This window comes from Aedes albopictus, chromosome 3 (genome assembly GCF_035046485.1).
Source record: "Aedes albopictus strain Foshan chromosome 3, AalbF5, whole genome shotgun sequence".
NCBI lineage: Eukaryota > Metazoa > Arthropoda > Insecta > Diptera > Culicidae > Aedes > Aedes albopictus.
In genome coordinates this window covers 98,228,419-98,251,380 of record NC_085138.1, presented here as the reverse complement: position 1 = coordinate 98,251,380, position 22,962 = coordinate 98,228,419, and the positions used below count along the sequence as shown (strand labels likewise).

The window sequence follows — 22,962 nt, the reverse complement described above, 5'->3', positions numbered from 1 at the left end:
GATCACTTTTCGGACAATCCCTTCAACCATGTGCAGTGCATCCCGTCGACGTCGAAGTACCTACACGGGGAACAGTTATTGTGAGAGCAAATATGCACCGCCGTTGATGTTCTTCCTCCCGTATGGGATACAAGCAACACAGAGCAAACGGTTGCAGACGGCCGGTCTTTGTGCAAAATTGTGTTACGACGACGACGACAGTGACTCGATCTGGCCCAGATCCGGTCGAACATCTTCTTCCAATAGAGGGGCAGTAGCAGTTGCAGCATCCAGTTGGTTACCACCGGTCAGTCGGCGTCTGGAGATGGGGTTTCGTTTGGATGAACTTGTAAGTGTATGTGTCGGTATATGTGTCAGAGTGCATCTCGTCGTCGTCTCGTCCGCAGCATTTAGAATGCAGTCAGTGGAAGCCGGTTGACCTTGAAATTAAACGCGCTCGCTGCTGGATCATCTCCGATCGGGTTTTGCTACAGTTTTGCACTGTTTTCCTTACTCGGGACGGTTAGTGGTAGCCGGAGTCTGAGTAATTTATTACAGCAACGGCAATAATATGTAAGGGTAGAACAAAGCAAGTTAAACATAGCGGTAGAGGCAAATTGGATCTGGAGATTGAACCGCAGAAAAAAAATCATTCGTCAATATTCGTCGTAGTCCAATGTTGGACTACAATTTGTCCCATTCAATCTACGCGGAAGCGGAATGAAGAATTCTGCTCCGCTGGTCTTCTTATATTCGTCTGTCATTTCTCCGGCATTCGTGCGAAGTGGCCAATCCAATGCAGCATGCCATGTTTTATAATCATGACAAAATCCATCTCTTATTTCACTTAGTATTATTTTTTTACCTCCGAGTATTATTCGCATTCGCAGCACATTTCGTTCAAAGACACCAATTACGCTCCAGCCGACTTCCGTTTGGGTTTAAGCATCCATTATCGCTTTTCGAACATTTATTTACAAGTAGTTTTATCGTTTCCAATCAAAACAATGATAATAAGAATGTATTCACCGTACTTCATGCTTTATCTGATGCACAAAATTCCGGCCATGCCCTAATACCGTGTACCTCCTAATACCGTATATTTGGCAAAAAAAACCAAATATCTTACTAAGTGTATTATTTTCTTTACTGCGTAACTAGTTCAAACGTTAGCATACAAAACCATCTTAAGTAGAGCGGGATAAATTTAGCATATGTGAGTACAGAGTATTAATGCACAGTATTAGGGCATGGCTCGTTTTGCATTCCAAATACAGTGTTTCGACTAAAACTGCAAACTGAAAACATTATTGATACTTTTCACTTTATGAGTCACTTGGGCAAACCTCTAGTCTAGAGAACGCACTTACTTTCAGTCCTGGGCACCCACGGTGGTGCAGAGGGCCGAATTGAAAGATTTCCATCCTGGGCGATTGCCAGCCATCGCCAGGTCGAATTTCTGTCGACTTGCTTGATTTCGTTATTGAGGCTGCGCCGCCATTAGCCTCTGGGTCTTTTTTTTTTCCTTCTAAACTATAGGGGGATAAATCTGCTCAACAGACACCCTAACAGGAAGGTTAGGGTAGTGTGGGGTTAAGGCCGTCTTATACAACACAAGTAAAAGCCAGGACTACTCTCTCCTCGACCCACTAAAACACATTCCTATGGTCGCCAAACCCTACGTCTCTCCGGAACCACCAAGAAGGTATTGCTTCAGAGAGGGGCTAGTGCATATCGCACCCTCAAGGTTAGCTGCCGTAGCCTAGCAGCAACGAACATCGATGACTCGCTCTGGAGAGTCCATCACGGTAACATGCTGGCGCTTAGCCAGTTTCCCGAGTGGTCCTCGCCACTCCCTTTGTTTTCGGAAGGCGGGCAGGGTCGACCCCGCCCGCGCCCAACTGCTTGGCAGACATCAAGAACTGATGCCCACGTGCAACCCGATCTGACCTGCCCGTAAGGAAGGGTATCACTACCCTTCAGGCCCTATCAGATGCACCCGAAGGTTGCAGACACCAGGGTGTCACCTACCCCGACCCTTGCCGGGGACCCCTTTCCAACCGTGGGCTCAGATCCAACCCAGTAGACTGACGCCACGACAGCACCGCTACCGGGACTTCCTCTCCGCGGCCACTTAATCACTGTAAGGGTCGATCTCTACCGCAGGGCACCGGTATGACCTACGAAGCCGACTTCGAACCCCTGGACCACCTCTTGTACTGCATCTGGACTAGCCATTCTCCGAGTCCACGCGCCACCTCCTCTGTAGCTCTCAGACGATATGGGTGATAGCCGTTGAAACGGCATTCCAGCTAATCTCATCCCTACACATTCTCTGGACCAAGTTGTTCGGAGTTGTGTCCTCCCCGCATGTGGCAAGCATGGGGTCACGCATTGTGCGAAAACGCGGGCACACGAACAAAACTTGTTCCGCCGTTTCCTCTAAAACCATTGCACACTGGGCATTCGGGAGAATCCGCATGCCCGAAACGGTGTAGATACTGTCGGAAGCAACCATGACCTGTAAGGACCTGTGTCAGGTGGAATGTAATTTCCCCATGGCGCCTATTAATCCAACTATCTACCCTCGGTATCAACCTATGGGTCCACCTTCCTTTGGTGGAACTGTCCCACGCGCGCTGCCATTTGACCATAGACGCCATCCTGACAGTCCTGCGTATGCCTCTTGTGTCGCGCATTTCGAAGGACACCATGTCCTCACTGATAAGAATGCTGATAGGCACCATACCAGTAATGACGCAGAGAGCGTCGTGTGACACGGTACGGTACGCGCTCGCAACCCTCAGACACATAAGCCTGTAAGTACTTTCCAGCTTCCGTCGGTAGCATTCAGTACTTAGCGCGGTACCCCACGCCGGGCCGCCATACCTAAGTATGGATGTAGCAACACTAGCCAGAAGCTTGCGCTTACTGGCGTACACCGCTGAGCTATTGGACATCATCCGGGACAGTGCCGCAATAGCTGTGGAAGCTCTTTTACAGGCATAATCGACGTGGCTACCGAAGGTAAGCTTATCGTCGATCATCACGCCTAAGTGCTTGACAGAGCGCTTTGACAGGATAGTGCACTCTCCTACACTGATCTCCGTCTGCTGCGCCGACTGCATGTTGTTAACAACCGTCACCTCTGTCTTGTGGTAAGCCAGCTCCAGTTTCCTGGACCGCATCCACGCCTCCACAACCTTGATTCAGTGGTTGGTAGTCAACTTTACCTCCTCGATCGTTTCACCGTAGACTTCGAGCGTAATATCGTCGGCAAATCCGACAATCACCACTCCCACTGGGTACTCTAACCTCAACACCTCGTCGTACATGACATTCCATAACACCGGACCCAGGATGGAACCTTGCGGGACTCCTGAGGTTATGTGAAAGCACTCCGACCCACCTCCGTGTCGTAAACTAGTACGCGATTCTGAAAGTAGCTTCCGAGAATCTTGTACAAGTACTCCGGTATCCCTAGACGCAAGAGCGCATCGGCAATAGCAGCCCAACTGGCGCTATTGAATGCATTCCTTACATCCAGAGTCACTACCCCGCAGAAGCGAATTCCCCTCCTCTTAGGCTCGAGTGCTTTCTCGGCGGTTTTTGTAACCGACAAGATAGCGTCTACGGTGGACCTCTCCTTCCGGAAGCCATACTGGTTGCTCGAAAGACCATTTACGCCCTCAGTGAACCTCAACATTCTATTGAGGATGATCTTTTCGAGCACCTTCCCCGCCGTGTCAATCAAGCATATTGGCGAAGACCACATTATCAAGAAGACTTGCAGCACTGCTGAAAATCGGGAGTCACTGCTAGCAGCGCCACCCCGGATGAAGGTGGCACTATTCATGATAGTGCGTGTAAATTTTCATACTCGCACCAATACACTCTTACACTTTTACACAAAGGTACCACCTTAGCTCACCAGGCGGCGGTGCCGTCGGTGACGCTTGCCATTAGTATGGGAAAAGAACAGAGGTGCATGTCTTCTTGATAAAGTAGTCTTCGATATTGGTCTATATGCCGACGGGTCTCCGGGTGGTTTCCCCGCCTTTGGCAATAGTACCAGGTTCTGCTTCTTCCAAGCTTCTGGAAAAACTCCCTCGTCCAGGCATTTCTGCATAGCAGACCTGAACATCTCGGGAGCCTCTGCAATAGCTACTTTTAAGGCCAGGTTCGGAACTCCGTCCGGACCTGGGGCCTTACCTACGCTAAGGGACTTAGCTATCCCCGCAAGTTCCACATCGGTGACCCGCTCCTCATCGCCAGGCCCAGTCCCCGGCTGTCCTACGAAAGGGGGCCAAGGACTAGGATCATGACGCGGAAAAAGTCCTCCAATGATCCCCTCCAACATCTCTGGAGATTGCTCTGTAGGAGCCATCCAGTCTTGCGAATAATCGCGACCATCACGAGACAATCACTTGAACCGCTTTCTGGAGTCACCCTTCCCAAGGTGATACGAACCAGCTAGCATGTCACGCCTGGAATGACAAACATGTTGTGTGTTCCACCCTTCGCAGCTTTGCAGCGATAGCAGTTGCTGAGTATGCTTCAGGCGGGTTGCGAGAGAATCAATCTCTCTGAGCAACGATGCATATCGGGCGAAGTGAGAGCGTTTGCCGTAGCCAGGGCGAACTGCGTGGTGCGCTCAATGTGTGCGTTTAAACTGAGCTATGCAAAACGAATAGGATTTATGACGTAGTACCGTGCTTGTGATAATACACATGCATAGTTTTACATGCTGTTGCGCGTGCATCTGCTTGAGGCGACGGAGAGAGTCATGACACTCACATGAGCCGTATCCAAGTCAGGATGATTGTAGCAAAACAAGGGTGACCGGGTGACTATGATGGGATTCTGTCTTTTCTGGTGTTAGCGACTGTAGAGAGAGAGAGAGAGCGAATCAGAAACCGCAGAGACAGGGTGATACAAGCTTGGTGTTTATCAGCTTTTTTGTGACTTGTACGCTGATGCTTCGCGACACTGGAGCCATCACACCTCTCGTCTTGGCCATAACGATCCTGTAGGCGTCACCCCACGGGTTCGTATTGGCACTCTGACAGAGACCCTCAAAGCAGGCCTTTTTGCTTGCTCTTATATCGGTCTTACGCGCGGCTTTTGCAGCGGCGAACACCACCCGTCGTTCGTTTCGCTCTTCCTCTGGGCCTCTGGGTCTGACTCTGCTGCGATGTCCTGCTGGGTTCCAGTCTAACGCTTGCTTGCAAATTTCGTTTCCGACCCTGCGTAGAGTGTGGCCGACCCACCTTCACTTTCGCTCCCGAATTTCTGTCGCTATCGGCTTTTGATGACATCGACGTTGGAGATCCAATTGTGAGGCCACCATGCACAAATTATATACCGCAGGCATCTATTGATGACGACCTGCAGCAGCTGTTGAGTGTTCTCCGCGGAAACACACCAAGTTTCACTAGCGTATAGCAGCATAGATTTCACGTTCGAGTTGAAAACTCGGATTCTGGTGAGTCGACTGATCTGGTTGTTTTTCCATACATTTCTTAAACTCGCAAAAGCAGCCCTCAGCTTCTTGATCCGTGCACCTATGTCGATCTTGGTGCCGCCATCGGCCGCCATTTGGCTACCAAGATATTGGAAGCTTTCAACATTCTCCACTGATTGCCCAGCTACCCTAAAGCTGGAAGGGTTGACCGTGTTTATATCCAACGATTTGGTCTTGTTGACGTTGATGGTAAGACCTGCCGCCTTGGAGCGATTGGCAAGATCATCGAGCTTGCTCTGCATACCAGAGCGCCGTTGAGCTAGAAGAGCAACGCCACCAGCCATTTCGAAGTCATTCAGGTGCTCCATAGTAATGGGCTTCCACAGCAATCCACGATTTGGTTCATGGTCAATCACACCTACCAGGATCTCGTCAATTACGATGAGGAACAGTAGCGGTGATAGTATGCATCCTTGCCTCACTCCATCAACGACCCGGATGGGATCGGACAACACACCGTTGTGCAGTACTCAGCACGAAAATGTCCTGTACTGTACTTCAATGATGCCGACGATTTTCTCAGGGACACCCTGCCGCCTGAGGGCTTCCCACATGTTTTCGTTATTGAGACTGTCAAAAGCTTTTTCGTAATAAATGTACATCAGGTAGATAGATTCTTGAAATTCATTGATTTACTCCAGGATGATACGGAGCGTGACAATATGGTCCACACAGGATCGTCCGGCACGGAATCCGGCTTGATGCCGCCAGAGAGTTGCGCCAATCTTCTCCTGTATCCGGTTAAGGATCACTTGACCTAGTTGACCTAAATCTATACAAGGACCAAACTCTTTGAATACTACATTAAATTAACGCTTCCCCTTAATACTGTGCAGCATAATGCCAGCATTCGTAACATACAACAATCGTTCCCAACAAGGATGGAAACATTCACTTGCAAAGAGTTACACTCATTTGCTATTCCCTCAACTCAGAAGCATGCAATCAAAAAACGATGTATGGACGACTTTTGCCTTGTTGATTTGTCTAAAACTTTGCCGAATAGATTAGGGGTCGCACACGCATACCGAAGTCGTGAGGGAGCGGCAAAGGCAACTTTCCACGAGGTGAATGTAAATTACACTCACCTCGTGGAGAGTCCCTTTCACAGCTCTGTCACGACTTTGGGATTCGTGTGCGACCTCTACTCTATTCGCAAACTTTTAGACAAAACCACAAGGCAAAAGTCGTCTATACATCGTTTCTTGATAGCACGCTTCTGAGCTGAGAAAATAGCAAGTGAGTGTAACTCTTTGAAAATGAGTGTTCCCATCCCTGCTTCCCAACGGTACTTATAGTTAAATATCTAATCGAAATACGTCTCCCTTCTTCCCATTCGCAGGTTTCGATGCCGCCCTCGTTGGTCACATGGGTCCTCTGTCGCCCCAAGACATGAAACCCGATCTCAAACCGGACATATCGCTCCTCAACGGAAGTGTGGGCCCGTTCTCGCCGGGCAACAACTGCGGCCCGGCCAGTCCCGGTACGTTCAACCAGCAGGTCGCGGCAGCCCTTCAACAGCAACAGCAGAATGTCAACAACAGTCTCAACAGTCAGCAGCAAAATTCTGGCGGCGGCGGCGGCGGAGGTGGAGGTGGGGGAGGGACACCCACTACCCCCACCAACATGAGCCAACAGTATCCGCCAAATCACCCGCTCAGCGGTTCCAAGCATCTGTGCTCGATCTGTGGCGATCGGGCCAGTGGAAAGCATTACGGTGTTTATAGGTAGGTCGTTCGATTTCCTTACTGCTTGTGCATGGCTCTGCTGGCTGATGGAAGCAGCAGACGCGCTCGTCTAATTAGATGCAAATTGTGATCACATCTCGAACGCCCTCAAGCGAGAGGTTCGGATTTGCAAGAGAAAAGGGTAGACGTAAAGGGAAGGACCGCGCACCATTAGAAATCGCGCTTGCTATTTATGATCTTCGTGTTCTACTGCTACACATCCATCACTACGAGCGCGCGGTTGTGCTAGGCTAGGGCATTCCCGGGGAAAAGATCGCGAAAATTATTCAGCTGACCTCGACATTTGCTTTTAACGCTCCGGGTTGGCGTTAGGCGAGAGAATGATGCATAGCCAGCAGGATCAGCAAAGATCAGCACGCTTCAGAATCAAGCGGTTTTATGAGGGCTCACAGAGAATGTGATGATCGAGTAATGGGGAGTAGGGCAAGTGCCCCTATGAGTTGTGGCAAATTGTTTCTGAATTGAATTTTGTTCTTACGTCATCCTATACATTGTAAATTTTCAGTATGCTTTAACTGTCAAAACAAATCTTTTACGTGTTGTGCTGCAGTTCCTTGCTGAAACTTTGTGGTTCCGCGAAGAATTTGCATATTTATCTGGATGGTTATTCGGAAAACATGTTTAATTAAGAAAAATCTGTATATTCATACTGGAGGTACAACACGAGAGCTCACAAATCAAACAGGCATTTCAGGTAAGCCCACAACTCCGAGAAGATGCTGTAAATTTTAGGTGGACGTGGATGAAACTGGGAGTTTAATTTCCCACAAGGATTTCTCCATTAATTTTATCAGGGACTATTTCTGGAACTCTTATAGAAATACCTACTTCATAGGCTTTCCATATAAATTTCTCAAAGGGGTTCTTCCTTTCACGGCATTTTCCTATGTATTACGCATTAAGATCCTCTCAGAGGTTGTGCCAGATTCCTTCCGGCATTTCCTGAAGATTTCAACAATTCTCTCCACAATTCCTCCGTGAATACCTTTCAGGATATCTGAATGCCGACTGATTTTGCCTGAAGGTTCTCGCAGAGATCTTGCACGATTTCCTCCTACTTTTATAGGTATAGTCCTCGCGCGATTTCTCCCAACATGATCTCCAAGAAATTTCCATGGGATTTTTCCTAGGATTTCTATAGAAGCTTCTCCCATACTATTTCTTAGGTGTTGTCGCGGTGTTTCTCTTAGAGTTTCTTCCGGGATTCTTCTTGAATTTTTTCCGCAATTTTTTTTTCTCAAAAGTTCTTCTCTGGATTTCTCCCAAAATTTCCACAGGAGTTATTCCTGGCATCTCCACTAAAGTTCCTCCCAAGATATTTCTGAAGTTTTTCATGGGTTTTCTACAGCAGTTCATTTCAGCATGTTTTTCAGAGGTTTTTTTTGCGGACTCGTTCCTAGAAACCCTCACGGGATTACTCCAGGAGTTTCTCCAGTAATTCCATAAAAAAAATCTTGTCTAGAAGTTTTCGTGAGGTATTTAAATATTGTTATAAAGGTTCTCTTGGGATTTCTCCTCAAGTTCCCCTTGCAATTTCATTTGGAGTATCTCCCGAAATTTATCAAAGAAGATTTTCCTGAATATTTGAGACTCCGCCAAAAGGGTTTCCTGAGTTTTCAGAAAGCCCGAAAGAAGAAGGTTTCATGGGTATTTCAGAGCGTTTTAGGACTTCCAAATCGTACCTAAAACCTCCTTCAACGCTAAAATACATCTGAAACCCTCTATTTCACCCTAAACCCTCCTGTTATTCCCTGAAACCCTTGAGACTCCCTGAAACACTGACACTCCATGGAACCTCATGAAACCCTATTAAAAAACCTGAAGCGCCCCTGAGACCCACTGAATTTCTTCTGACCCCGTAAACGCTCTGATATACTCTATCAAACCATCTGACCCCCTGAAACTCCTTAAGATTAGCTTTAATACCCTCGATAATCTGGAACCCTTCGAAACACCCCTAAAACACTTCTGGATACTTCTCAGATCCTCTTAAGGACAGACTTGTTAGAATCCCAAAATGGCCGCCACAATGGCCGACTTTGGTACCTACTCACGATTTCAAGGGCACAAATCTCTTCGTAAACAAAACCAGCGCACCTGATCTTTTTATTTTAAGCTTATTATAAGTGAGCAAGAACAGAATAATAAAATTCTTTGTTGTGTGAAGCTTGCTTTTTGAGATTTGTGCGTTTGAAGTTTGGATGCACTGTTGAAGCGGGATGTTAAGACGTTTGTCCTTAAACGTCCCTGAAACTCTCTCAACACAACTGAAATTTACACGTTAATAAAAACACAAATAAAAACACTGAAATTTCCTTAAACGCACTCAAACTGAAACCTTGAAATTTCCTAAAAACATCTGAAACCCGTAAAGCCGATAACCTCGTTGAAACTGCCCTAGAAACTTCTTTAAAAATCCTCTGGAACCCCCTGAGCCCCCTGAAAGCTTATGGACATGTTCCAAGAAACTTATGTATGTTTCATGGAACCTCCAAAAACTCTTTTCAAACTCTCTAAAACTCCCTGAAATTCCACCGGAACCCATGAAATAAGCCTCTCTGCGACCCTCTTATACTCTTCATTAGGACTCCCTAGAAGTATGCAAACTTTTAAAAGAAGTTCCCAGAGAAACTACTGGAGGAATCTGGCGAAAAATTCAAAGATAAACTCGGAGAAGATGTACTTCTGAAATACCGGAAAAATCTTTGAAACTGTTGGCATGTTGGAGTTACTAGGTGCACTAGCGCCACGTGGTGGTGAAATTCGGAACTATGAAATCCATCACCAGAAAGTGGTTTTTATTCTGAACAACTTTGCCGAAGACAGAATGTTGCTATCTTGTCGATGTAACGAGAGAACTCGCTAAAAAGACATGGCACTTATAACCAATCTGGGAACAAAACGGAACTGGAAGAAATTAAAAATGTGGAATGAATGATTCGCCTGGTTCTCACCGGTTCCATCAGTTTTTACTACACCTTTCTAAGACATTGTAGGATTCCGATAACATAAAAAGATTGAAACTTGGTCACTAACTACTGACTGAGATATAAATGTGCAAAAAAAATAGTTCCACATTTTTTTTTTTTGCCTGTCGATACTTTACGTTACAAAAACCCTGTTGGTATAAGCAGTGTTAGCCAGTTAGTCTAACCAACCCAGATCCGTGAACTTATGTGAAACTCAGAGATATCCCAAAATACATTTGACGGCTACGGTAATGTTATATAGCATCAAGTTACGATTCGTAATGCTGTGTAACTCTATATAGCCAAAACAGAAACTTCAATTGCTGTAGACACTAGATTTTAAACACAATAATAGTTTGGATGACATCAGCTGAACTGATGACGTCGATTGAACAATCAGAAAATTGATTGGATATGATAGATTACATATCGTCCCTGGCCAAGTTCGCAGGGGTTGACGGTATTAAAGTGAAGGAGTTTCATTTTGATTATTGTAATGTAGTGTTCTTTAGTGAAACATATCACCTTTTTAACACTTTAATGCGCCTCCAACGGTTCATCACGAACCGGCTGCTGCAGATGGAGTATGGCTGATCATATGCATCAGACATGCTCGATAAACACGGAGGAACCGCCAGGGCTCAGTAGAGTCTATTCCCAAGCAACAGTTCCAAGTCGGTTGGATTTGAGAAGGTTTTGATGATCGTTACAAATCCGAATAAAAGTATTATAGGATTTGTGACAGGTTTTGGAACCTTTAACAGCCAGCTGACTTTAAAATGTTGTTTGGGCTCTATTTCCCACGTTTCTCGATTGATTTTGATTAGTAATTCATTAATGTCATAGTCGCTTTTTCGATTTTTTACCATGTTAGTTGGTCATATTTTCTTTAAATAATGCAATTAAAATCAACCGACGAATTGATAGTGGGAAGGAGATTTGCAGCACTTAATTGTGCTGATAGATTCGAAGCTAACGTGCGAACATTTAAACGCATTGTTGACATCAATGCGTTCGACGTGACATTTTGGACAAAAGCTGACTGCTTTTTATTAACTGAACAACGTTACTTTTGTATGACTAGGTTGACATTTCTAGGCCACGCATGAGAAAATGACATGGTTTATCGAGGTAGGACCGATAGGATAGAACGAATTTGAATATTTTTCATAGTATTTGTAGGGGGATGAATACATAATAGTTGACAAGCAATTTTTGTTTTATTACAATCAACTGACCAACTTTGCGTATTTTTGTTCTTTTCTTAGATAGTGTTATGACACCAACAGAAAAATATCAGGAGTTCAGTTACATGTTTCTGTGGGTTTTTCACCGATGACAATTTAAGGACACAAGAGATGAACACAGAGAAGTAGAAATCAAGAAAACAATTTGACAAAGAATCGACTATATTTTAACATACGGGTTCGACTGATTCGATGAATCTATCTAGAAGTATCTAGAAGACAATTGATGCTAAGATTGGAATAGCTTGCAGTTGGGACTAGACTAAAATAGTGGCCAATAGAAAACAATGCGCTAGACAGCATTATCATTCATTTTTTTAAATATTTACCCGTAGGCTTTTCGACGGTTGACAGTACGGTATTTAGCTGAGTACGAAGATACGGATTAGTCGGTGTACAGATGACAGGGTTCTCACGGGAAGTGCTTCAAGCGAGGCTTACATAACAACTGACAATAAAGAAACATATTTTCCTTGACTTTCTACTGACCGAACACACGTGTTTTTGTTAATCTCCTAGGCATTATTAAGACATGACGTATGTGCATGACGCAACAACTACCAGGACACAGTTCCATACGTCTCTTTTTAATAACGACATTCAGCATATTTCCAATAAAACTATACTTCAATAAAGCAATGACTAAAACTGGTATGATAGAACAGATTAGAATGACTTAATTGACTATTACCTTGGGAATCTACTTCGAATAACTGACAAATTGACAAGAACCTAACTAAATACATGGACCATACTAAAAAAAACCATTTGACAAAAAGAAAAAAAGGGAAACTTTTATTATAACTATTTTTGTTCAACGCAGGCCAAAACAGTGTCGACTTGGGCCACGATATGCCTACGTACTTCTGTGTGTTGAAACAAAAATAGAGGCTCATAGAAGCAAACGTAGGGAAAGGGTGCGGTGTTAGAACATAAGCACAGTGTGCTACCGCCGTAATCACTATGAAAAAAAAAAAAAAAAAAAAAGATATGATAGATTACATATCGTAGCTTTGTATAATGCTAAAAGTTACCGTTACACCCATAGACTTTAGAATGTATTCTCAAGTACAGTTTGGATAATCTAGGATATCCCAACAGATCTGACACTGTCTGTCTATTGAACTTTCAGAAGACTTACTGGACATGATAAAATACAAATCGTAGCTTTGTATAATGAAAGAAGTTACCGTTACACCCGTAGACTTTAGGATCTAAACTCAAGAACAGTTTCGATGACCTAGGATATCCCGGCTAATCTGATACTGTCTATTGAACTTTCAGGAGACTTATTGGACATGATAGAATACAAATCATAGCTTTGTATAATGACAGAAGTTAGCGTTACACCCATAGACTTTAGGATCTAAACTCAAGAACAGTTTGGATGACCTAGCATATCCCGGCTAATCAGATACTGTCTGTTGAACTTTCAGAAGACTTATTGGACATGATAGAATACAAATCGTAGCTTTGTATAATGAAAGAAGTTAGCATTACACCCATATACTTTAGGATCTAAACTCAAGAACAGTTTGGATGACCTAGGATATCCCGGCTAATCTGATACTTTCTATTGAACTTTCAGGAGACTTATTGGACATGATAGAATACAAATCGTAGCTTTGTATAATGAAAGAAGTTAGCATTACACCCATAGACTTTAGGATCTAAACTCAAGAACAATTTGGATGACCTAGGATATCCCGGCTAATCTGATACTGTCTATTGAACTTTAAGAAGACTTACTGGACATGATAGAATACAAATCGTAGCTTTGTATAATGAAAGAAGTTACCTTTACACCCGAGGACTTTAGGATCTAAACTCAAGAATAGTTTGGATGACCTATGATATCCCGACTGATCTGATACTGTGTATTGAACTTTCAGAAAACTTACTGGATATGATAGAGTACAAATCGTAGCTTTGTATAAGAATAGTAGTTACTGTTACACCCGGAGACTTAAGGATCTAAACTCAGAGCAGAAGCATTTAGACGTTTTGAATAAAAATCTCAAAAAAAAAGTTTAGAACAGGTTTCTGCTTCTGGCTCCAGCTTGACCGAATTCCTAAAATGAGCAGGGGTACTGAAAGATGTTTTAGCATATTTCCTATTCATTGAACTGCATTTTTGGCAACAATATTTTTTGGTTTAAAGCTCTGAAATTTTTAGAGACTAACTTAGTAAAGGGACGAAATTCTGTCAAATACATTGTGAAGTTCTTCAAATGTTCAGCATAGACAACCGTCCAAACGCAAACTATAACCGCACCTTTGCAAACAGCGCCAAGAAATTATATCACGTTCGATGACTAGGTATTACTAACTTAGTTTTCAACATCAGATTACCGTAGGTCACGCCTGGAGTGCAGCAAATCGACCACAATAATTTTGATTATTATTAATAGAACTCACGACTTGTAGATGCTCCGTAGCCCCTCGACACTGCACCGGTCATAATTAATTACTGCCCGCATAGTCGCTCTCCCCACACAGAGCAATCTCGTGACATTTGGAATCGGTTCCCATAGTGTTCGGCGATCACCTAGCTGCTTATAGTCAGAGTTAGATTGCAATTTGCATCCGCGAGACTGGGTGGAAATTAATCACTGCTGTGTTCTCATTTGCATTCTAACACTCGTTTTCCCCATCTTTTTTCCCCCTTTTTCTACTGCCGCGCAGCTGCGAAGGATGCAAAGGATTTTTCAAGCGGACGGTACGGAAAGACTTGTCCTATGCCTGCCGGGAGGACAAGAACTGCACGATAGACAAACGCCAAAGAAACCGCTGCCAGTACTGCCGGTATCAGAAATGTCTCGCCTGCGGTATGAAGCGGGAAGCCGTCCAGGAGGAGCGGCAACGGAGTTCCAAGTTTTCCATTAAGGTGAGTGGAAGAGGTTTCCGATCGATTACGGCGATGTTGCACGATCTACGATTTACGTTCTTTTTTTCTGTTTTCTTGCTTTTTAGAGTGAAGAGATCAATTCGACCAGTTCGGTGCGGGACGTGACTATCGAGCGAATCCATGAGGCTGAACAGTTGAGCGAACAGAAAAGCGGTGATAATGCGATCCCATACCTCCGGGTCGGGTCCAACTCGATGATTCCTCCGGAATATAAGGTACGTTTCTTCAAGTCAATAAGATCTATCTATTGATCTACTCTTGTAGGGAAGATTTGGGCAAATTTTAACAGGAATATCTCGATAACTTCTCTGTATTTGCATGAGAATATCAGTCGGGTCCTTCCCGCTTGAACCATCGTTTCTAGATTGAGCATAATCATAAGCGTAGATGATTTAGAATTGAAGAGTATTTAGGCATAAGAGTCCGTCGCCTTGTCGCAGTTCCCGAAAAGATTCGGATGAACTGGATAGTTTACCCGAAACTCTTACTCGGTTTTGCACAGCGTCCATCGTTGCATTAATCAGTCTAGTCAGCTTCCCAGGAAAGCCGTTTTCATTCATGATTTTCCATACCTCTGTGCGGTCGATAATGTCTTATGCTGCTTTGAAGTCGATGAACAGGCGATGCGTTGGGACCTGGTATTCACGGCATTTCTGGAGAATGTGTCGTACGGTAAGAATCAGATCCGTTGTCGACCGGCCGTCGATGAAGCCGGCTATATAACTTCGCACAAACTCATTCGTTTTAGATGACAGACGACGGTAGATGATCTGGAATAGCACTTTATAGGCAGCATTCAAAATGGTGATTGCTCTGAAGTTCTCACCTTCCAAATGGTCGCCTTTCTTGCGAATGGGGCAGATTCCCCCTTCCTTGCACCCCTCCGGTAGCTGTTCGGTTCCCTGATCCTGACTATAAACCGGTGCAGACAGGTGGCCAACTTTTCTGGGTCCATCTTGATGAGTTCAGCTGCGACATCATCCTTACCAGCTGCTTTGTCGATTTTGAGCTGATGGATAGCATCCTTAACTTCGCTCAGCGTGGGAGTTGGCTCATTCCCGTCCTCTGCTGCATTGGCGTAATCGTTCCCACCGTTGTCGTGGTATCCCGTGTCTATGTATTCCACGCTATTTAGGTGCTCATCGAAGGTGCCTTTCGATCACCTCACAATCGTCCGTCAACAGACCTCCGTCCTTATCCCTGCATATATCGACTCGCGGCACGAAGCCGTGGCTGTATGCGTTGAGCTTCTGGTAGAACTTCTGTGTTTCATGGGAACGGCACAGCAGTTCCATTTCCTTGCCCTCCGTTTCTTCCAGGCGGTGCTTTTTCCCCCGAAAGAGGCGGGTCTGTTGTTTCCGCTCGTTTGTTACGTTCCACGTTCTACCAGATTCCTTGCTGCAGCATTACCGCCCATGTTGCGTTCTTCTCCAAAATCGCTCTGCACTCCTCGTTTCGTCGATTCCTTTCCACGTACCCAATGATGCTCTCGGATGCGTCGTTGATGGCTGCTTTTACTGTTCTCCTGTAGTAGTCCTCTAGAGAGGCAACAACGAGTTCGCCGTCATCTGGCAACCTTAGGAGTCTGGCCAAAGTTGACGCTTTACAAATTTCGTATGGTCGAAAGTCTACGAGGGGGGAGGATGGGTTTCTGAGATGGCAAAAAATGAGTCTACGTTGTTTATGGACAGCGCCAATGCCATGAAAGGCTGAATCACAAAAGGGCTTGTTCACAAATATCATAACGCTGGAGGGGGTGGGTGGGTGTCCAGAATAGTGTTACAGCTCGAACAAAAATAATTTTTCGCCATACAAACACTGTAACAAAAGGGTGGGTGGGTACACTGAACAAAAATCCCCGCCAACAATTGAATGAAAATTGCCTCATCCGAGCCCCATGCCTAATATAAGATGATTTGAAGAAGGCCGTCATTCAATTGCCGATTTGACAGAATCAAAACAAGAAATATAAAAATCATTCAAAGTTAGCATTATACTCATACAGTTCAATGTCAAAACAAATATAGGAAAGGATGATGGTCATTCAAAACTCATCCAATAAAGCGGATGCAAAATAAATGAAAATAATTACGAAACCAAATATTGTGTATATGGGAGCTTTTCACTTCTGTATTATTATTTTTAAACATTCTGGCAAAAACTAATATCACAACCATTCCAACTAATTTGAGAGATAATCCAATGAAGTGATTTTCACAAGGATTTTCACTCAAACTAGTTGGAACGATTGTGATATTAGATTTTGCCAGAATTTATGAGAAAATGTGTACTACAAATATTGTTTGGTTTTTTTTTATTTTACTACCTCTAATTCTAAATGTTAAACACTGTAGCATCACTGCCATTTCCACGACATAATCCTCCTTGTATAAATTGGTGCCACTTGAAATGGTTTCCCACTGAGATTCTCTGGAAAGAATAAAAAAATGAAACAATTATCAATATTGTACCAAAAAATAATCCACAGGAATTTACCGGAAAGTGTTAGAATAATCAACAGGCGATCAACAGGAGTATTTGGCACTCAATATTTCCTCTATCGCGAGACTTTTCGCTACAAAGTAAAAACAATACTTCAACTGCCACCATTTTTGAGGGTACAAATAGCGCGCCAACAGCAAAATAAAAGGGGAACCAACAATTGAATGATATTCGTATTGAGCTTTGCAAGGATTTCGCGACGATCGTGCAAATGGTCAATCTTTGACAGCACAATGTTCACACATCCAACAACAAAGGAAGCAGTGCATAAACAAACCGATTAGTCGAAACACCACCCCAAAATAACGCTCCGTTACTGGAAAACTGTAGCGGCGACATCAACCAATGTATGCTGAAACCGGTGTGCATATTTTCTGGTGGGACAATTTTGTTTGCCTGTGCGTCGTATTTGGCGCAAGATCGTCAATAATGGGATTAGCAAGAAATATTTGCAGCTAGTTTCGAAACTTCTGTCATACCGAAGATAAACAAAACTCCATCGTTATTGTTTTGAAAATCATTCGATCGTTTTGACGATTGATCACATGACTGAATGATGATTCATTCGTTTGGTTGCGGGGATTTTAGTTTGGTGGTTGGGGGCTGTCCATTAATTATGTAAGGGTTCATGGGGGGAGGGGGGGTTTGAGAAATCTTACGAGCCATACAAAAATATTTTGGTTCTCATACAAAACATCTTACAAGGGGGAGAGGGGGTGTCGAAAAATCATAAAATTTCCCTTACGTAATAAATGGACAGCCCCTTGAATGATTTTCGGTATGAAGCACGGCAGTAAATGCTTTCCGATAGTTTTGTGACGATAATCATTCACAACACCCTGGCCAAGTTCGCAGGGGTTGACGGTATTAAAGTGAAGGAGTTTCATTTTGATTATTGTAATGTAGTGTTCTTTAGTGAAACATATCACCTTTTTAACACTTTAATGCGCCTCCAACGGTTCATCACGAACCGGCTGCTGCAGATGGAGTATGGCTGATCATATGCATCAGACATGCTCGATAAACACGGAGGAACCGCCAGGGCTCAGTAGAGTCTATTCCCAAGCAATAGTTCGAAATCGGTTGGATTTGAGAAGGTTTTGATGATCGTTACAAAACCTAATAAAGGTTTTATAGGATTTGTGACTGGTTTTGGAACCTTTTACAGCCAGCTGACTTCAAAATGTTGTTTGGGCTCTATTTCCCACGTTTCTCGGTTGATTTTGATTAGTAATTTATTAATGTCATAGTCGCCTTTTCGAATTTCTACAATGTTATACTTTATTATATTTTATTTAAATAAAGCAATTAAAATCAACCGAAAAGTTATTGTGCGTTGCACGAAAAGCACAATTATGGCGACTACTTTCCTAGGCCTTATGTGATGGTCGAAATTCGATCGCAGTGCAAATAGCACGTGCAGTCGCAGCACTCATCACACCACCCGGCCATGTGTTGACCCTTTCTTGAAGAACTATCAAAGAGCGCTGTGATGGAAATTTTGAAAACAGGTTCGTTTCCTTAGGCGACTATCTCGCGCGTATCTTCGATTGCGGGTAAAAGTAATCGCGAAAGTAGATTTTATTTTGATTCGTATAATAATAGTGGGAAGGAGATTTGCAGCACTTAAATTGTGCTGATAGATTCGAAGCTAACGTGCGAACACTTGACGTGACAGTTTGGACTGGACAAAAAACTGACTGCTTTTTATTAATTGAACAACGTTACTTTTGTATGACTAGGTTGACATTTCTAGGCCACGCATGAGAAAATGACATAGTTTATCTTGATAGGACCGATAGGACAGAACGAATTTGAATAGTTTTCATAGTATTTGTAGGGGGATGAATGCATAATAGTTGACAAGCAATTTTTGTTTATCTCTTAGATGATGTTATGACACCAACAAAAAAAATATCAGAAGTTCAGTTACATGTTTCTGTAGGTTTTGGACCGATGACATTTTAAGGACACAAGAGGTGAACACAGAGAAGTAAAAATCAAGAAAACAATTTGACACAGAATCGACTATATTTTAACATACGGGTTCAACTGATTCGATGGATCTGTCTAGAAGTATCTAGAAGACAATTGACGCTAAGATTGGAAAAAAGCTTGCAGTTGGGACTAGACTTCAATAATGGCCGATAGGAAACAATGCGCTAGACAGCATTATTATTCATTTTTTAATGTTTACTCGTAGGCTTTTCGCCGGTTGACAGTACAGTATTTAGCTGTGTACGAAGATACGGATTAGTTGGTGTACAGATGACAGGGTTCTCACGGGCAGTGCTTCAAGCGAGGCTTACATAACAACTGACAATAAAGAAACCTATTTTCCTTCGCAGTGGACATCTGACCGAAGATACGTGTTTTCGTTAATCTCCTAGGCATTATTAAGACATGACGTATGTGCATGACGGAACAACTAGCAGGACACAGTTCTAGACGTATCTTTTCAATAACGACATTCAGCATATTTCCAATAAAACTACACTTCAATAAAGCAAAGACTAAAGCTGCTATGATAGAACAGATCAGAATGACTTAATTGACTTATTGACTATTGGAGATCTACTTCGAATAGCTGGAAAACAAGAACCTAAACTAAATACATGGACCATACTACAAAAAAAACCAATTGACAAAAAGAAAAAAGGGGAAACTTTTAGTAAAACTATTTTTGTTCAACGCAGGCCAAACAGTGTCGACTTGGGCCACACACGCCTACGTACTTCTGTGTGTTGAAACAAAAATAGAGGCTCCTAGAAGCAAATGTAGGGAAAGGGTGCGGTGTAGAACATAAGCACAGTGTTGCTACCGCCGTAATCACTTTGAAAAAAAAAAAAAAAAAGATAATCATTCACAACACACCGCAAGCAAAAAATCATTCATAAATTGTGTAAATTTTAGTTTTATAACAGGATGATTTTTATTTATTTGAAGGCAGTCAAATCATTCTGTTGTAAAATCATTCAAAATTCAGATTCTGCGGATCTGTAACGCATTGAATGAAGATTCATTCTTCGTACGGCGGGGGTTTTCATTCAGAGTATCAAAAAAGGCCAATTTTGGCGTTATGAAATTTGTGAATGAACCCAGGCCCGAAACACAAAAGGTCGAATCACGGAAGTTCGGAAAACACAATGGTCCGAATGAAAAGTCAAAACGACTTGATTCTTATCTTATTCATATTCTTCTTCATCCTCTTGCTGGCGTTTCGACCCAATTGGAACAAAACCTGCTTCTAATGGTTGACAATAAGAAGCAGTGAATCAAAATTCAACCACCGCGCAACAATAATGACAATGTCGCAACTTGCATTTGTTGCGACAATCCACCCAATGCGACATATGTTTGTCCCAACTTGAACAGAATGGGATAATGATCGTGCACCACGCGTTTATGGATTTTTAAGCCATGCATTGCGATTTCCGAGCGGTTAGGGGGATTAGGGGCATAATGGACACCCGGGCCGAAATGGACACCCCTGTTTTTGCCGAAACCGTTGACTTTTATGTAAATTTTTTAATGCATAAGTGTAAAGGAACAAGTCATTGTTCTATTTTTCAAAAGTACCATTTATATACCTTTAAAATAACCAAAATATCATAGAAATTGAGGTATGTTTTTTATATGGTGGATTTCTTATAATATTGAAGCAGCAGCAAATAAGGTATTACGAGTGACTGAGTGTGTACACCATACAAACAAGTGAATTGTTAACTTATCTACATGTATACGTAGATTTAGCAATGGATGAAGTATTATATTTTTGATCAGAACACACTGAAAATAGCAATTTCAATTTTGTAGTCTATTCGGGGCAAAATGAACACTGGCAATTACGAATGGATGTACGCATATTGCATTCTGTTAGGCGTTTTAGAGAGTTTGAAAAAATTCAATCCGATTATTTTAGCCTAAAAATGAATTAATTAACTTTGAAGTTATGTAAACTCGTCTAAGATGGAGAATTATATCTGTGGTATTGATCTCCGTAGGCACATTACTCAACTGGTCGATATTCTCAAAGATACAGCATAAAATATGCAGGGGTGTCCATTATGCCCCGATGGGTGTCCATTTCGCCCCGTACCTTTCCTGCCAGCCCCAAAAAACACACGGTTTTCAATTCATTATTTCTTCACAATAATGACATTCTACCAGGTGTAAATGATTAAAATACGTAGGAAACAAGTTAAAATTGTAAGCCAACTGATAATATGTTAAGTTTTTGTCTGCTATACGTGCCTAACATACTCATTTGCTTAGGGTGTCCATTATGCCCCTAATCCCCCTACATCGAGTCGGTGAACACTGCAACGCTGCTGAAGATCTATCATCAAAAAGCTTCGATTTTCGGTTAGCAATAATTGATTAATCACGAGTTGAAAAGTAAGCAACAAATTCAGCTTCCGTTTTGTCTGCAACAAAAATTTTCGCGATCATGTCATTATCCAGTTGGGATAAAGAGTAATCGCCGCGCCTTCTTTGTTGCGTGTTTTGTGACTCTTTTGTCTGACAATTTTCTTCACTGATAAGAAGGAATAGAAAGAAGATCCATCTTCGTCAGTAGTAACGTTCTGGAGTCAGTACAAGATCTTTTAGTAATAAATAATTCATAGATGGTGTTGCATTTTTATCATTTTTTGCCATTCTCTTGCCCCTTTATATGCTACCTAATACATGACTTGCTTCTCTTTCAAAGACTCATCTTCTCCTCTATATGAAGTCACAGACAAACAGACGTAAAACTCTTCAAAACGGCTTGGAACATGCATTTAAGGATCATTTCAAATTTCATTCGATTTCCGCGATCATTCCACCAGAGGAGCTAGTGTTCGATCGCTTTGACGTTTGCCCGTGTACACGTTGCTGAATGATGCAAACGGAAATTATAGGCGATTTGTGTAGCGATGTGCATGTTAGACAAACGTCAAATCGAAATCCATTATGGCCGACAGTGTTCCGCGCAGTTCTACCAACAGGTGGCAGTGTGCTCATAAAAAAGACACTGGGCAAAAGTTTTTGATGAATTTCCTCTAAGAGTTACATCTGTTTGTCTGTGTTTAAGTTATCCTCGCAGGAATCCTGGGGAAATTAGCTCGAGAAATCCAGACTAAAAATCCAGAGAGAACCCCTAAGAAGTATTCTGGAAAGAATGCTAGGAGAAATCTTTGGAGCCATTTGGGGAAAGCCCAGGTTCAGAAATTCCATGAGGAATCGAAAGAAAAAAATGAAGAGGAATTCCTGAAGGAACTCCGGCAGAAAACTCTAAACGAATCCCTGAAAATCGTGGAAAGATTTCTGAATGAAGGATACCCTGTAAAAATCCCGGAGCAAATCAACACAGTTAGAAAAACCAATGTACAATTGCATTGAATGTCATGCACATAATTGGAGCGTGGCATTAGCTGTACTATTACATGACGCACTATTTTGTAGCATGCTTTCATTATGTACTCATGTAAAACCAATTTCTTGCTTGAAGTTTACAAATGCTTGTCAGGTGCCACAATGCTCTTGATTTTTAGGGTTTTTCGGAATGAAAATGGCAAAGAATTAGGTATTTTACAAACAAAGATTTTATTCAACCGCCAACATTATATGGTTTGGTACAAATTAGAACATCGTAAAACACATGGCTTAACCTTTTGGAGTCGGATTGTTTCGCCATTGCTGCCGTTACCTCGCTTGCCGTAGCCGCTAGCGGCCGCTAGCTGCTGCCGTAAGCCCTCCAGCCCCAAAGGGTTAAACCTTCCATCACATTTTGAGCACTTTATATGGCTTATCATTCTAGAGAACATAAAACGCCTGAATCCTCGTTGGCATGCATTTCCATCATATTGACCGCAATCAAATCAATTTGGTTTCGCACCCGGAAAAACTTCCACACTTGGTTCGGCGATCTGTCGCTGCTGCTGAAAATACCTCCGCTCTGGTTTCTGTATATTATCTCCTGGTAATCAGTATTAAACATTAGTATTTGAATCAAAATAGCACAAGTAACGCAAAAACTTACTCGAAGGACTTGGATCGTAGACAGAAATTGCACTTTTCAGTAGCTGCCCGTGCCGAGACC

At 42.9% G+C, this 22,962-nt stretch overlaps 1 protein-coding gene across 2 annotated transcripts in view; it reads left to right on the top strand.

The window, feature by feature from the left end:
* LOC115256313 (protein ultraspiracle) overlaps positions 1-22,962 on the top strand; it is a 474,548-nt gene that overhangs the window by 446,462 nt on the left and 5,124 nt on the right. For both annotated transcript variants that reach the window (XM_062856938.1, XM_062856937.1), the window contains exons 2-4: positions 6,846-7,230; positions 14,153-14,354; positions 14,441-14,590. In XM_062856938.1, coding sequence (XP_062712922.1) covers positions 6,846-7,230; positions 14,153-14,354; positions 14,441-14,590 — 737 coding nt within the window. The remainder of the gene's footprint in view (positions 1-6,845; positions 7,231-14,152; positions 14,355-14,440; positions 14,591-22,962) is intronic.